This window comes from Pempheris klunzingeri, chromosome 15, assembly GCF_042242105.1.
Source record: "Pempheris klunzingeri isolate RE-2024b chromosome 15, fPemKlu1.hap1, whole genome shotgun sequence".
In the NCBI taxonomy this organism is placed as follows: Eukaryota; Metazoa; Chordata; class Actinopteri; order Acropomatiformes; family Pempheridae; genus Pempheris; species Pempheris klunzingeri.
In genome coordinates this window covers 6,104,555-6,119,260 of record NC_092026.1, presented here as the reverse complement: position 1 = coordinate 6,119,260, position 14,706 = coordinate 6,104,555, and the positions used below count along the sequence as shown (strand labels likewise).

At 42.6% G+C, this 14,706-nt stretch overlaps 1 protein-coding gene across 2 annotated transcripts in view; it reads left to right on the top strand.

The window, feature by feature from the left end:
- The window catches only part of epha4b (eph receptor A4b), a 78,824-nt gene that overhangs the window by 49,889 nt on the left and 14,229 nt on the right, over positions 1-14,706 (top strand). For both annotated transcript variants that reach the window (XM_070845684.1, XM_070845683.1), the window contains exons 11-13: positions 11,861-11,928; positions 12,760-12,885; positions 13,220-13,405. In XM_070845684.1, coding sequence (XP_070701785.1) covers positions 11,861-11,928; positions 12,760-12,885; positions 13,220-13,405 — 380 coding nt within the window. The remainder of the gene's footprint in view (positions 1-11,860; positions 11,929-12,759; positions 12,886-13,219; positions 13,406-14,706) is intronic.

Here is a 14,706-nt window from a genome sequence, read left to right as displayed (position 1 = left end):
CCCCTCTTGGTCTCACTTCATATCTCTCTGCCTCTCCCTGAGGGATTACATGTGGGTGTGCCAAAGCCGGGCCTCGTAGCAATCACATCATATCCAACTTTGACATTTATACTGCTGCCAAAGCCCAACTAAAGGCTGTGTTATTCGGTGAGTGAGGAGCATGGACTCCCTATGATCAGTGTCTTTGAAGGTTAGGCTGTTGTTAATGCTCTGTCTCAAAGAAGGCCAAAGAGGAGAAGGAGATGAGAGGGAGAAAGGAAAATAAAAGAATGCTGATTGGTAAGAGGCGAGAAGATGAAAGGATCGGCGTTAGGAGAGGGCTCTTTGGACAAAGAAGAAAGGGACAACGGCAAGAGTGAAAGGGTGAGGAGAGGAGAGGAGAAGAGAAGAGAAAAAGGGATGAAAAAGGAATGACAGGCATCTGTGATTTACCATGCCTGTAACTAAACGTTTATCCTCTATGAGCTCCGACTAGATTAGCCACATGTTAAGAACTACACACACATGCATGCAAACATGCGCACTCTAATGTACACACACTAAAAACATTAGTATTGATTCAGGTGATTGCTTATCAGGCTGAGTGCTCTATTCACTATTGACTAGGAGGGATGTAATCAGTGGAGACTTTCCTGTGTGGTGTGTGTGCACACACAAACACACACACAGCATGGGAATGGGAACACATCAACATTTTTTTAATCAGAGAGGAATTATGAGGTTGTGCGTGTAAGAGGCAAAACAACCTGTTAAACATAGTGTGCCATGAACACACACTCACACTCAACTAATCAGGTTTCACAGGCTGGGGAGGTGTTAACTAGGTTTTACAGAAGGGTCGATGCACGGCCATCAATTTCAGGTCCCTCTCTTTTCCCGTCTCTCTCAGTCTGTCTCTATCTATCTTTCTTCCATTTAGAGGTGGGGACGCTTGGGAGGAAACAGTGTTGATTACTGCTTTCTATTAAACAGTGCCTGCACATCTGTCAAAATGTATGTGTACGTGTGCATAGGTGGAGAGTGTACCCTGTTTGTAACTGGGGAATGAGGCGAGGATCAAAGCTTCATCACTAGATAGAGAGAGAGCGAAAGAGAGAGCTCAAGGAGGAGAAGGATGGACAGAAGCAAGGTAAAGGAGACACACAAGTGGAGGATAAAATGAGAATGTGTTCGATAGGCAGTGGGAATGACAGACTGCAGCGAGGAGGGGTAGGATGAACATCTGAAATATGTTTGCGCCACTAGAGAGCCACATTTTGAGATGGTGTGAAAGATAGAGAGAAAGAGGAGGAGGCTTGAGAGAGATGGAGGGAAAAGGAGATTGATGGGAGGCTAAGAAGAGCCAACAGCACAACGGGAAGAAGAGAAAGGTGCGAGGAGCAAAAGATAAAAAGGTAGATTACAAGTGTGTTTGAGAGAGGAGGGAGAGAAAGAGAAGGGGAGATGATGGGTGGGCGATTGCACTGTTAGGTGCAATAGGAGTGTCATACTTCAGGTTTTGGAGGGACTGGGAGAAATCGAAAAAGAAGGATTGGTCTCTCTCTTCACTTGCTGTCCATAGCTCCCCCTTGTAATCTATCGAACCCTCCGTCTTATCTGTCAATCAGTCCATTTCTCTTTCACTCCCTGCTCTCATTTCAGTCCGTTCAGCCCTCTCCATGCTCCTGCTTTTCTCTTCATCTTGCCCTTCTTTGGCTCTCTGGCTTTCATTTCCTGTTCCGTTCTTGAAATTTACATTTGGATGAAACCCCTTCGTAATGTATCGAGAATCTGATGTATTTGCCGAGACCTGTTCACTGTGGACAGTGATTAAATTGGATTTGAAATTGACACTGAGAGTCAGCCAGGTTTGAAATGATTTCCCACCAGACATTCATACAGCCCTTTTTTCTCCCTAAATGCCAGCTGTTAAAATCATTTCCCAAATAATCACTAGACTGGATACAAGTGCGGGAAAGCTTTTTGTTCTTGTTATACACCTAGCTCACCTATTGAATCCACCATCCTGGGCACATTTTGAACATCTGATGGAAGCTTTTTTCTTTATGACTGAACTATAAAATAACTACTGTATGTATGCCCATACAGTCTCTCTGTCTTTCTCACTCACACACATACCCACACAGGCACATACACACTCCCTGCAGCCTTTTGCTGGCAGGGTAGTGAACAGCTATGCCTCATAAACGGGCTGATTTGCAGGCCATTCTGTTCTGTCCTGTTCTCGTTTAACAAAGTGCTGTTATGCTATTGTTACCGCAGGAGGGAAAACATGAAAAAATGTCGAAAGCTCCTCAGACGCAGCACGGCGCTGACAAATCACACCAGTTATTGCTGTGTGCGTGCCATTATTGCTCTGCGAGTATATTCGTGTGGGTGTTTGAAGTTGGTGCCTTTGTCCTCCTGAGGGTGCTTTGGCAGGCTGGCAGGTGCAAGAGATGGGAAGCTAGCAAGCGACTGGCATTGCCATGGACTTGGCAGATGGCCTTTCACTCAAAAAGCATTCTCCCCTTCGGTCCTCACTTTCTCTCACTCCTTGTTAAACATGTTACAGCTTCTGCCTCCCAGCATCTGTGTGTGTGCGTGTGTGTGTGTGAGAGATCCTTTGTTTTGTCTGCAGTCTAATGATTCTCCAGCCATACAACCATCTTGTTTTCTGAGTAGCTGCAGGCTTTGGTTATGCGCCAGATTCCCGTGTGTTTTCATCTATGTTCATGTTTTTAATGTGGGAGTTTTGGTGAGAAGTCAACGTGAAGTTATTCCATCAATGTGATGCCTGTTTTTTCTCCTTTTTTTTTTCTTTTTTTAAAGCCGTCTCATCTGCTATGCATACATCTGTTGTTAGAGCTGTAGACATTCAGCAGGGAGTCAAGGGCCGCAATCTGTTGAAGAAAATGTCTGAAAATCTTCTAATAATGACTAATTAAGTGGATGCTTGATGCAAAATAAGATGTGCTAATTTCTTGTTCTTTTTTGCACAAAGGTAAGATAAAACAGAAGCCTACTGATGATCATCTTGCCAGGTGGTTCAGTTTTAATCCATATCAAATAGAAGCGAAAACCTTCCAGAGGCCGTTCCTACAAATCTAGTTTCCTCCGAGAGAAAAACCACCTTTTCCCGAGGAGAGCTTTGAATAACAAAGAGTGAAAGGCCGAGAGAAAAAGCCATGCAGGATGGTGAGATGTCATTATAATGTGGGTGGTTCAAGCAGAAAGACTTCTCAGTCTCACTAATAGAGAGCGGTAACAGCTCTACCTTTTCAACACAATAGCATGTGCTATTCATGTTTGTTGATTGTGTAAGATCTCTTACCTCTGCAGCATCTGTTGTGCAGCCCAGGGTTACTCTTAAAAACTTAATGACACAAAACGGGAGAGGAAGGATGAAATAAAGGTAAGGGAAAAGGGAAGCATGCGCTGATGAAAACATGCTGTTGAGAGAGGAGAGAGCGTAGAGGTAGTTGAAGAACACTAATTGAGTGTAAAGCAACTCAAGTGTGCTTGTTTGGAATTCACTGGAGGTGGGAGAAATTGAAATAAAAAAAAAAACAATGGATAAATTGGTAAAGTTTTTTTAGTTGAGATGTGGGAAAGAATAAGAAAAAAAAAGAAGCTTGGTTTTGAACCACAAAATTACAAAATGAGGAAATGAGGAAAAACAGGAACAAAGGCACAAATAATAGAGCTATGTTTGCCAAATGGTACTTGAATTTGGTGCAGGTAGAAATAAGCCAGCAGATTCCCTCCCTTCTAGATGCTGTTGGTCTGTTTCAGTCCATTATAATAGCACTAATAATGGAAGCCACGAGATTCAGTAGACACCAATCTGAAACAAAAAACAGGCCAATTTGGGGAGGTGTGCGTGCATATATGCAATGTTGATGGTGTGTGCAATGTCATTAGACAGATTTGTATGTGTTGCTTGGATGATGGGGCTTTCAATTAACACAGTTAAGCTGTAGGGTGTAGCTGAATACAGCTTTGTCTGCAGAATGCCTAGAAAGTAGCTTACAAACAGTGCAATAATAGCAGCTAGTTGCCGCAGGTGCAAAACTATTTCACACAGGCATTATGCAAATGAGCAGATGTTGCAGTGGGATTGATCAAATGTCCTATAAACATCAGACAAATTCAAAACTGTTGTTGGTTGGGTTTTAAAAGTTTATAGCGCATTCAAATACATTTGTTGGATCCACACACACATGCACACACACACACACGATGATCATGACCTAATCAGGTTGTGTCAGTGTAGTAACATCATTAAGGGAATTAGTTTCACACTGATCTGTTAGAAAATAGATACACTTGACTTGATGATAACGATGACATGCTCGTCTGCCTCTACGCTGTCTTTTTCCATCCTCTCTCATTTGACCTTTTCACCAGGTTGTTAAAAATTCTGCTACATTACACCAATTAGAGCAGGGCAGCTCCAAACCTTGCTGCTTCTTCCCCACTCCTTTCCTTTCCTTTCCTTTCCTTCCCTTTCCTTTCATTAGCACTCTCTTTAATGAGCGTGAGCTAAATGAAATGTTTTCAAACAGGGTGTTAATGAAACATGGACAGATTTATTAGTCATAACTCTTCAGCTAATCATTTCCCCTTCCTAATAATTAGCTCGAGCTGAGTAAATCTTTTTACACTGTGGTCAGAAAGTGCTGAGCCGGTGCCAGAAAGAGCCAAGATGAAGAAAGAGAGAGAGAGAGAGGGCCAGAGAAAGAAATCTTACTCACTGGTGTTCCCGATCGCTCCGTTGCATCACCCAGACGTTTTGTCAGAGTTTGTTTTTTTGTCATGCTGTTTTGACTCTTAATTAATTATCCACAATCAGCTTTTATGAACCACATAGTTTATTAGCATCCAAGAAGTGAATGCATTTTGTTTTTCAGGTCGGCAGGCGAGGCTTGATTCTGCTGTGAAATAATGAGAGTGAATTTAATCCATTGATTTCATTCCCAGTAATTATTTTTTATTTAATAGCTTGATATTAAATGGAATCACCATTATCATGAGTAATGATGAGAGCAGATACCCACAGCAGGGTGTGTGTGTGTGTGTGGGTGTGGGTGTGGGTGTGAGGTGGGGTAGAAGGGGGCGGTGGAGAATTGGGGATAGATGTGTCATTTCATTGTGTCACGCCGGAGGGGTGACTAATGATTTACTGATTTCATTTTTCTAGTCATTCTGATTAGCAGTGGGAGAATAATGTGAAGAGACAGGAAATGAAAGAGGAGAGGACAGGAAAAAAAGAAAAGAAAAAAAAGAGTGTAAGTCAACGGAAATGACCAGAGAGTACGTTTCCGTATGAATGATCCTCTCTGACTCCTCCTTGTCTCTGAGCGTATCAATTTCTACTCCAATCTTGCAGCCAGCAGCCGGCCTCTAATCCTATAAAAGGTGGCCGGTCATATAAAACAGACCGGGTGATACCATATAGCTCTGAACTACACACGCTTTATTAGCTCTCTTCACATCTCAGGTTAACATTAGTCCAAGGTTATTCACTTGTGTGAAGGCAAACAGTCTCTCTCATATCTCTTGTCTCTGTTCTTTTGTCACCAACACACACACAACTTTGTTGTGTCCGTCTCTTTTGTCCAACTTTGTTTCAAGGTTATTCCACCATATTTCCATATTTACTCAGCTCTCTTCTCTTCAGCCTTTCTCTGACTTTAGTGCTTGATCAAGCTTTTTATTCTGTCCTGCCAAAGTTTCCCCTCGTTTGATCTCCTCTTTGCATCCTCTTCTTTTCTGTCACTATGTGTTTGCTGTTTTTCCCTTTTTCTTTTTTGCTTTAGTCATCCACACTCCCTCAATATCTCTGCTCCACACCCACCCACCTCTTTTTCTTCCTTTCTTCTTTTCCCCTCTGATTCTAATAGGGATGCTAGTGGCTCATCAGATCCAACTTTTTGCGAACTGCAGGCTGCTACAGCTTTATGCACCTTGTATCAGAGAAGCATTTCGTGTGAAATGATGACCCCATTTATATCATACAGGCGTTATTCTCTTAATTCCACGCTGCACTGTCTAGCTGAGGCAGTCGTAGCAAACTACAATGCCAGAAGAATCACTGAGTACTGGTTTTAATTATCAGAAGGAATACAAATCAGTGCAGTAGATGTTGTCTCTCGCTCTTCATAGCCTTGAGTTACACTGAGGGGAGAAATGGAAGCAGCAAGAGAGCTGGAGGCTCAGAGACTAATACATTAAGCCTTGGCATAATAGTGACAATGTGAGAAAAAGGAGGCGGCCTGCTTTGCCGCACAAGTTGTAAACCTTTAAGAAGATTATACAATCAGACTGATTCACAATTTCTTTGCACACACGACACGGCCCATCTGCATTTCAACTTGCCACTAGACAACTGTGTAGCATCTATCTGTAGGTCTCAAGAATTTTGATAAATTCAAAGGTTAACTGAGGTGCAAATGTGCGAATGCCAAGGATTCACAGGGAACGATGTGCTTGACAAGCATGATGTGCTGATGGCCTGAGGGAAAGGGGCCGTAGTCGACCAAGGAAATCTTTGTCGACAGAAATTCTACCTGCTACCAGAGACACACACACACATGGTTTCTTTCTCTGCTCTGTGTTCTTCTTCTAGCACAGTATGGTGGCATATTAAATACAAGAAAACAGCAGATTAACAAGACATTTTTCCTTATCAAAATAACACTAGCGACAAGAGCATACTGACCAACCACCAACCGGCCGTACAGGGAACATTCAGTCTGCCTAAAGTTCAGACAGTAATGATGATGTGTCAGTTGATGTATTCACTCTGAATTCAATATTTTCGAAGGTCAGACTAAAATGTTTGCACCACATTCATGGTCAGAGACAAAGACATGACTAAGTTCAGTTCTCACCCTGGTGCTCATGTGAGCTGACCCTCATGTGCTCTGGTTTCCTCCCAGACTGAAGTGGGCTGAATACTCTTGAAAAACTGCCTGTTTGAGTGTGTTTTTCTATCTCGTGTTAGCCTTGTGATGGACTCTAACATTTCAAGTTTATTTAAGGTTATTGGAACTCCTTCTTCACATTCATGCTTCATATGATTTACTAGCCTCTGTCACATTGCGGTTTAGTCCACTCTTTTTCTCTCTCGCTTTCTCAGAACACATCCTGCAGCCACACTGCAGACTGACGCTCTTCTCTTGATCATCTGCTCTTAATCTGTCACTTATTATTTCTCTTACTCTCCTTCACGGGGGGCCAATGTGCTGATAGTGTTGCACTTTGTAGTTGCACTGCCCTTCTTAATCCTTGATCCATGCAGCCAGTATTCGACGCTTATAGCCAGTGTCCCTGTTGTAAAGATTTTACCTCTCCCCCTCACTCCATTTCTATTTAGTTCTCTTTCTTCTTACAGCATGTCTTCTTTCTCTTTATCTTCATCTCTTGTTGTTGCAGCACACAACACTGCTCCACCCCTCTCCCTGTCTACTTCCCTTATGTTAACCTTCAAGTTTCTATTCCTATGGCTGCCTCCCCTTCTCTCCTCGCTCTTCCCCACCATCTGATTGCTTGTTAGTTGGTATGCAGGCTTGGACCCCCATTGTGCGTTCTTGCCTGTCAGCACTCTCTTTTTCCATCTCCCTCTCCACCCCTCTCTCTCTCTCTCTCTTTTTTTTCTCTTTCCAGCTCATGGTGTCCACTCTTTCTATCAAAAAACAGCACAAAGAAAAAAAGAGTGGTGGACGGGGCCTGTTGGGGGAGGATAAATGGATGGAAACAGGAGGAAGAAAAAGAGGATATGGGTTATTGGACAAGGGAATGTTTTCACTTAAAAGAAGAATTAAGAAAGAATATAACACCCTAGAGAGATAAAGGGCAGCAAGTGAGAGGAAGAGAGAGGAAAATGGGGGAGGGGCCACAGCGATGATAATATATGGATGGAGTTCTATGAAGGTGGAGGCTTGCTAGCAGAATGACAAATGGGTCTCGAATGACAGAGTATTATATTAAAAAGTAAATTGATATGCAAATGTGGAGTGTGTGGCTTTGGAGGACAGGGATAGCCTGTTGTCCTCACTGAAGTGGAACAGAGAGAGGCAGAGAGAAAGGTGAGGACCCGGGTCTGATAGTGATATCGCAGTCCATTAAAGTGTGTGTTTTTGCGTGATTGGTGCAGGTGTGCGTACTTTAACTCTGCATGAATATCCAACTGCGTGTGTCTGTGCGTGCGTGCGTGCGTGTGTGCGGGGTGTATTTAGTGCATGAAACAGCAGAGTATGGTGCAATTGGATGGCAGCTAAATGGAACAATGATTTCTCCCACAGTGACAGATAGTGCCAACTTCACACTGCAGTACAGCAGCATAAAGAAGCAGCTAGTGGCAATGCAGGGGAACAACTGTATCTCATTATAATACTGCTGTTCCAGCCCAAGGGTCTATAAATGCTCACATGTGCGACATCCACATCAATAGCAAACAACTAGCCACTCAACAATATGAGTGGCGACCTTAACCATGTTCTCTGCAGCTGTCATTTTGTGTAAATATAAATACTATCATAAAAACATGATGGAATAAAGGAATTCCACAAACGTATCTCCTACATATATACTGTATACGCTCATGTATACATGGCTAACTTCCTTTGCCATATACATATTGGAGGAAACATGCATGTAGTTGCCTGAATTACAAGCGCTGACTTCAATCCTAGAGACCGTGTCCGACATGTTGTCAGGTTTAGGCAAAGAAACTAGCCTAGAGCAAGTGCCAAAAAAATAGAATATTGAAAGATTCAAATGAAATTCATTGCGAACTTCAGCTCAATTAAATGTATGTAGTTTGGACAAAACACAAATCACATGTAGGCCTGGAGGGGAAAGAGGAGAGTGAGATAAGATGTAAGGCTCAAAGCTGTTCAGGTGTACCAATGTCTTCAGTCCCGTTCCCTACTCTACTTATTGGATCCTGAACCCCAACGCCAAACTACACACACACACACACACACACACACACACACACACACCAGTGGCAGGGAGAGGGAGGGACGTCACACTACTACAACATTTGGTTAAGGTTAGGGAAAGATCATGTTCTCGTTGAATGTCAACAGCAACTCAGGCTTGACTTTTTGAATATTTAACTAGGATTGCAATTCCTTTCTAACCTAAACCAAGAGCTTTGTGTGGCTAAACATATGCATTAAAATGTTAGTCATGCTTTAGATGTCAGGAGACAATATTGTAGGGACAGCAAACCCTCTGCAGACGCATTCAGAGTGAGCCTTTTGCACTGGCAGTGAACAATTTAAATGTAAATATCTCCCTATATGTTCATTAAAACATAATCCATACAGCATTGTTTCCCACTAAACATATTTGCTCATGCATAGTAGTTGTTAATGAATATTTTTCCACAACATGTGCTCTTCTTCAAGGTAACATTGAAGGGATTATACAAAGATGGGGGAAAGACATGATTAAAATATTGCTCTAGCCAGCAAGATGCTATAACAAGAAAGTGGAGTAAAGCTGATCCTCCATAGAAAGTTCAATGGCTGGATATTGATCAAGAAATCTACTAAATGAGAAAACTGAGCTTCCTTTTAAGAGTCAAAGACAAGATTTTTGACAGAAAGTTGGAAAAGTGAAGCATTTAGCATGGAACAAAATGCTGAACAAGCAGCCTAATTGATTAAACATGCAATCAGATCAGAATAATGCATTTAAATGCGTGATTATCCCATGGCAACTGTTTATCTGTTAAGTTGTTTTTGTGCTACTGCCAAACGTTATCAGCCTCAAATGTGAAAGCTCAGTGTGGCATCGTAAAATGGCTTCCACATTGTCCTCCTGAGTCCAGTTGCAGAGTCTTAAAACGATGAATTACAGGTCAGTTGCATTTAGTCAAAGGTATTAAATAAAATACTTATTTCAAACACAGACACACACAGGCACAGCTGTCGGGGGGGAAACAAAAGCCACAGCCACGTCAGGTTTTGTGCCATGTTTAAGACTGCAGCGCTAATGATTCATGACACTTCTAACTGAAGAGGAGAAATGAGTTGCTCTGTAATTACTATGGAAATGTGTTCATTTCCCATCAGACACACACACTCACATATGCAGCCATACACCCGTGGAGACACACACACACACACACAGATACACATCCAACAGTGATGGGGAAGGGTTTCAAACGTGGGTTTTGGTGTTTTGCTGTTCTACGTGTGTGTGTGTGTGTGTGTGTGTGTGCGTTTGTTGTGTGGGTGTGTACGCCCCCATGGGATTATCACAGTCGGAGCAGAGGTGTGACCCATGTCCCCATTCCCCATATGCTCTAAACACATGCCCCAAAGCGCTGTGTGTGTGAGAGAGTGTGTGTCAACGGGGTAATGATAGTCCCTTGGTGTTTGATTGGCTTGAGCCCAGCTGATAACCAGGTGGGGCCCAACTCCCTCTTCATAAGAACATTATGCCCCCCCCTCTCTATCCCCAAATACCAGCAACCAGTCTTTACCCTTATGTGTGTGTCTTTATATTCCCAAGACAGCCTATTGATGTCTGGGTTACACCATGCATTCAGCTGTGTAAAATCAACACAAGGATTAAACACCAAATGACTGAGATTTACTGAGCCTAGCGAGACCCCACCTTTCTCTCTCAGTCTTAGTCAGAACACTGTACTCTGTTTCTTTTCCACTCGGTACTCCTCTCCTTTATTATTCTTGTCTGTTTTGTCTTTATCTGACTTCTCCTCTCCCTTTTCTTTATTAAATCCTTCCTCGTCTCCTCTGTCCTCCCCCACTCAGCTTCCTTACATCACCCACAGTCTGTGCTGCTGATTCCCAGTTACTCTTGGCTCTGAGCCCAAATCAATTTATCTTCACGACGGACGGACATACTGACTGGTTGCTGCTTCACCTGTACAACAAGAGAGGACGATGGGAGAGGGAAAAGGGAGGAGGCCATGTAGTATTTATGTCGTGCTCTGCACCTCGTTATATGAAAGAGCTTTTACATTTTATGTTTTTTGCCCTAAAATGTTTGCCCTGAATTTAAAGGAGCAGTAAATCGCAGAGGCAGTGTTATGGGTGATTATGGCTGTTAAAAACTGTTTGAGGCTGAAGCTCAACATAGTGGAAAGAAAATACACTGACAAAAACATAACACTCTAACATCCCACAAAGAACACACACACTCACCAGCAGCAGCAGCAGCATCCCCCTGTGAGGTCTGTAAAACAGAATAAGTTTAACACTTGCTCACAGCTGGACGGCAGAAGTGAGTTGATCAATTTGTCAATATTCTGCCTTGATCGTTGGACTGACCCACGCCACGGGGTGCATTCATGTGTGCACAGGGGGAAAAGGGTGTAGATGTGTGTGTGTGTGTGTGAGAGACCCATGATAGTATTGAAGGCTGTGGTTAACAGCCAGGAGGTTCATAGATGGGTAACGAGAGGAGGGTTTTATGCATAGCTCAGTCTTGTCTAGGGACACCTGACACACACACACACACACACACACACACTCTCACACGCACTCACTCATTCACACAACCTCAGGCATAACAGCTTGAAGGGAAGCGTAGAATTGACAGGTAGAAGCAGAGAAAAAGAAGAATAGTTTGTTTTTTTTTTCCTCCAGGCTTGTCTTATACCTGGAGTGGGTGTGTAGGAACAAAAGAAAACATCACACAGAAGCATACACACAGCTATTGGCTGTACACAGCGTAGCAAACGATTTTCTAGGAGGTATCACAGATTTAATATATCAAACACGCTCAAAGGTATCTTCCATAGATGTGCTATAAAGCTGTATCTGTGTGCTGGATCTATACAGTGCATATAGGTTTATATGCAGTGTCATAAACCAGCTGTTTATTTCTTTTTCAGGCACTGTGGATATATCAAAGCCAAGCAGGACCCCGATGAAGAGAAGATGCAGTTCCAGCACGGCCGAGGTAAAAGACACGAAGGCATACACACACCCATTTACAAATGTCTGTATGTTTGTTGCTATGAAAAATGGGAACGTTTCAGGTGATGTACTGACATCCATCACTGTATTCAGTAACAGAGCATGATGCATATGTTGCATTTTGTATTTGTTTGAAGAATTCAGTGATTTATTTTTAAATCTTACGCCAGCCCACACACACACACACACACACACACACACAGCCATAACTTGTCCTCACACCCACCTGCAATAAATCACATCACTGCCTGTATTTATGGCTGTAAACAAGGAGGAATACCTTGAAAACAAATTCAAAGAGACGACTCCCTGAACATTACTACTTTTTCGTATACAACAGTCATATTTTGGTGCATACTTGCAAAAGTATCACACAATCTGAAAGAGTTGGAGCTACACAAGTCTCCAACTTTGTAGCATTCTCAGTCAAATAAACCACATTGTTTCACACTTTCCTGCACAAATGTTATCTGGCAAAGTGAAGCTCCTTATGGGTTCCTGTTAAAATGAGTCATTTTAACACCATTTCTAACAAAGTAGTTATGTGTTTAATTATGTAATAATTTGCAATGTCACTCAAACAGAGCACCCACGCTGAAGCTTCCATATTAACACTCATTTACACCGCTGAAATGTCAGGGTCAGGAAAACATTTCAGTAGAGTGATCAACACCCTTTTAATACTATAAACTTTTTAACTTTAAGTAGATGTAATACTATACACCTTGCAAAAGCTGGCTATATTTCAGTATATTTAGCAATTATCCTTTTCATTTATCCGTCCTCATTTCTCCACTTTTCCACTCATATGCAGTCAAGCTTCCAGGCAGCAGGACCTACATCCATCCTCACACCTACGAAGATCCCAACCAGGCTGTCAGGGACTTCGCCAAAGAGATCGATGCTTCCAATATTCGCATAGAGAGAGTCATTGGAGCTGGTGAGTTGGCAGTAAAACAGCAGCAGATGATATTAATAACTCAAAGCAAATTTAAAAATTTAACTTGACTGAATACAGATAACTTAAATTATGGCTGATATTTAGAGATTTCAGCAAGTCACGTTTGCTTGTATGGACAATTATCATTTTTCAGACTGTAGTACCTGTAAAAAATGTTGGTAATAGAAAAAAACGCAGTTTGGAGTCAATAATATGATAAAACTTCCAAAAATACAGAAAAGAGAGCTGATATTCATCTTATCTTTTTCCAGCAAGTTTCATACAGTTTTATCATGCTTTTTTTTTTCCTGTGTGTGTGTGTGTGTGTGTGTAGGAGAGTTTGGGGAGGTGTGCAGTGGTCGGCTGCGTGTTCAGGGAAAGAGGGAGATCTACGTGGCCATCAAGAGTCTGAAGGCGGGATATTCTGACAAACAGAGGAGGGACTTCCTGTCTGAGGCCTCCATCATGGGACAGTTTGACCATCCCAACATCATCAGGCTGGAGGGTGTCGTCACACGATGTGAGCATTTCATTCTTTTGTACTTCATCCTGCGTGTACGGCTGGATGATGTGCTTAGTTGTGTGTGCTCTGTGTGTGTGTGGTGTCTCTGTCACATACCGGTGTGACATAAAGCAGAGCTGTTGGTGATGTAAATAAGAGTTGACCATGGATCAGATAAAAGCTCCATTACCATGGTAACACATTGATGACGCATGGCGGTGTGGATGGGAACGGTGACTGTCTGCCTTTCAAACGGCCACTTGTTTACTTCACATGATTGTGTTAGGCAATTAGAGCGAGTGTGTGTGTTCATAGACACAGGCCTGGTTCAACAAGATGGCTGATTTGTTATCGCAGGTCCTCGGTCTCTCAATCACACTCTCTCTCTCTCTCTCTCTCTCTCTCTCTCTCTGTCCATGTATCCCTCTCTCTTCTCATATCCCTATCTCACGCTCCTGCTGTCTCTCCCAGTCCGTGTCCATCTAATCTCCTCATTCAATCGCTCCCCACTCCGTCTCCCGCAGTCAATCCCAATCTCCTCTGCTCTCCCACTTGTACTCTCTTTCTCTCTTTATCTCCCTCAGTCAAACTCACAGTACATCAACACTAAGCCAGGTACATTTGAAAACACATCTTTTTCTCTCACTTTTGTGTGACTTGGGGTTCAGTGACTTGCTCAAGGACACTTTGACACACAGACAGGAGGAGCTGAGGGCCGAATCGACAACCCCATGATTAAGCCTCAGTGGTGCATTTGGTGAAAACCTGCGTTATTCACACTGGACAAAAAGTTCTTCAGATACTATGATGCAAGGGTTGATCATGGGCTGTGTGGCTGTAAATGAAAGAGGAACCCTCTGTCACCTCCAACCCACTCTGTGACTTTATTTTAAATGTCACAGCAGTCGATCACTCAATGTAGGTCACGTTATTATAGCCGTATTTCTGTCGATTTTGCAGTGTAGCAGTGCCTGACTAACAGGTAGTGTTTATGATCCGTGATCAGATCTCTACTTGCTGCTCATTCGGATGGCAGACAACAGAAAGAGAAAAATATGTCAATGATATGTAAAAGCTCCGCTGTAGTAAAGTATGGGGAAATCACAGGAAGCAGGATTTGGCCTTTTTCCTTCTGTTTAAGTGTTTTCACGTGAAAACTTTTGCAAAACTTTCCTAAACATTCCACTAGTGTGGACTCGCATCCATGGTGTGTTCCTCCTCTGGTCTGACATCTTGTTATGCAGATGTTTGTTTGAGATCAACTGACAAGCAAAAGGAAGTGAGAGACAGTTGCTACAAAGAAACAGAATTGTAAACAC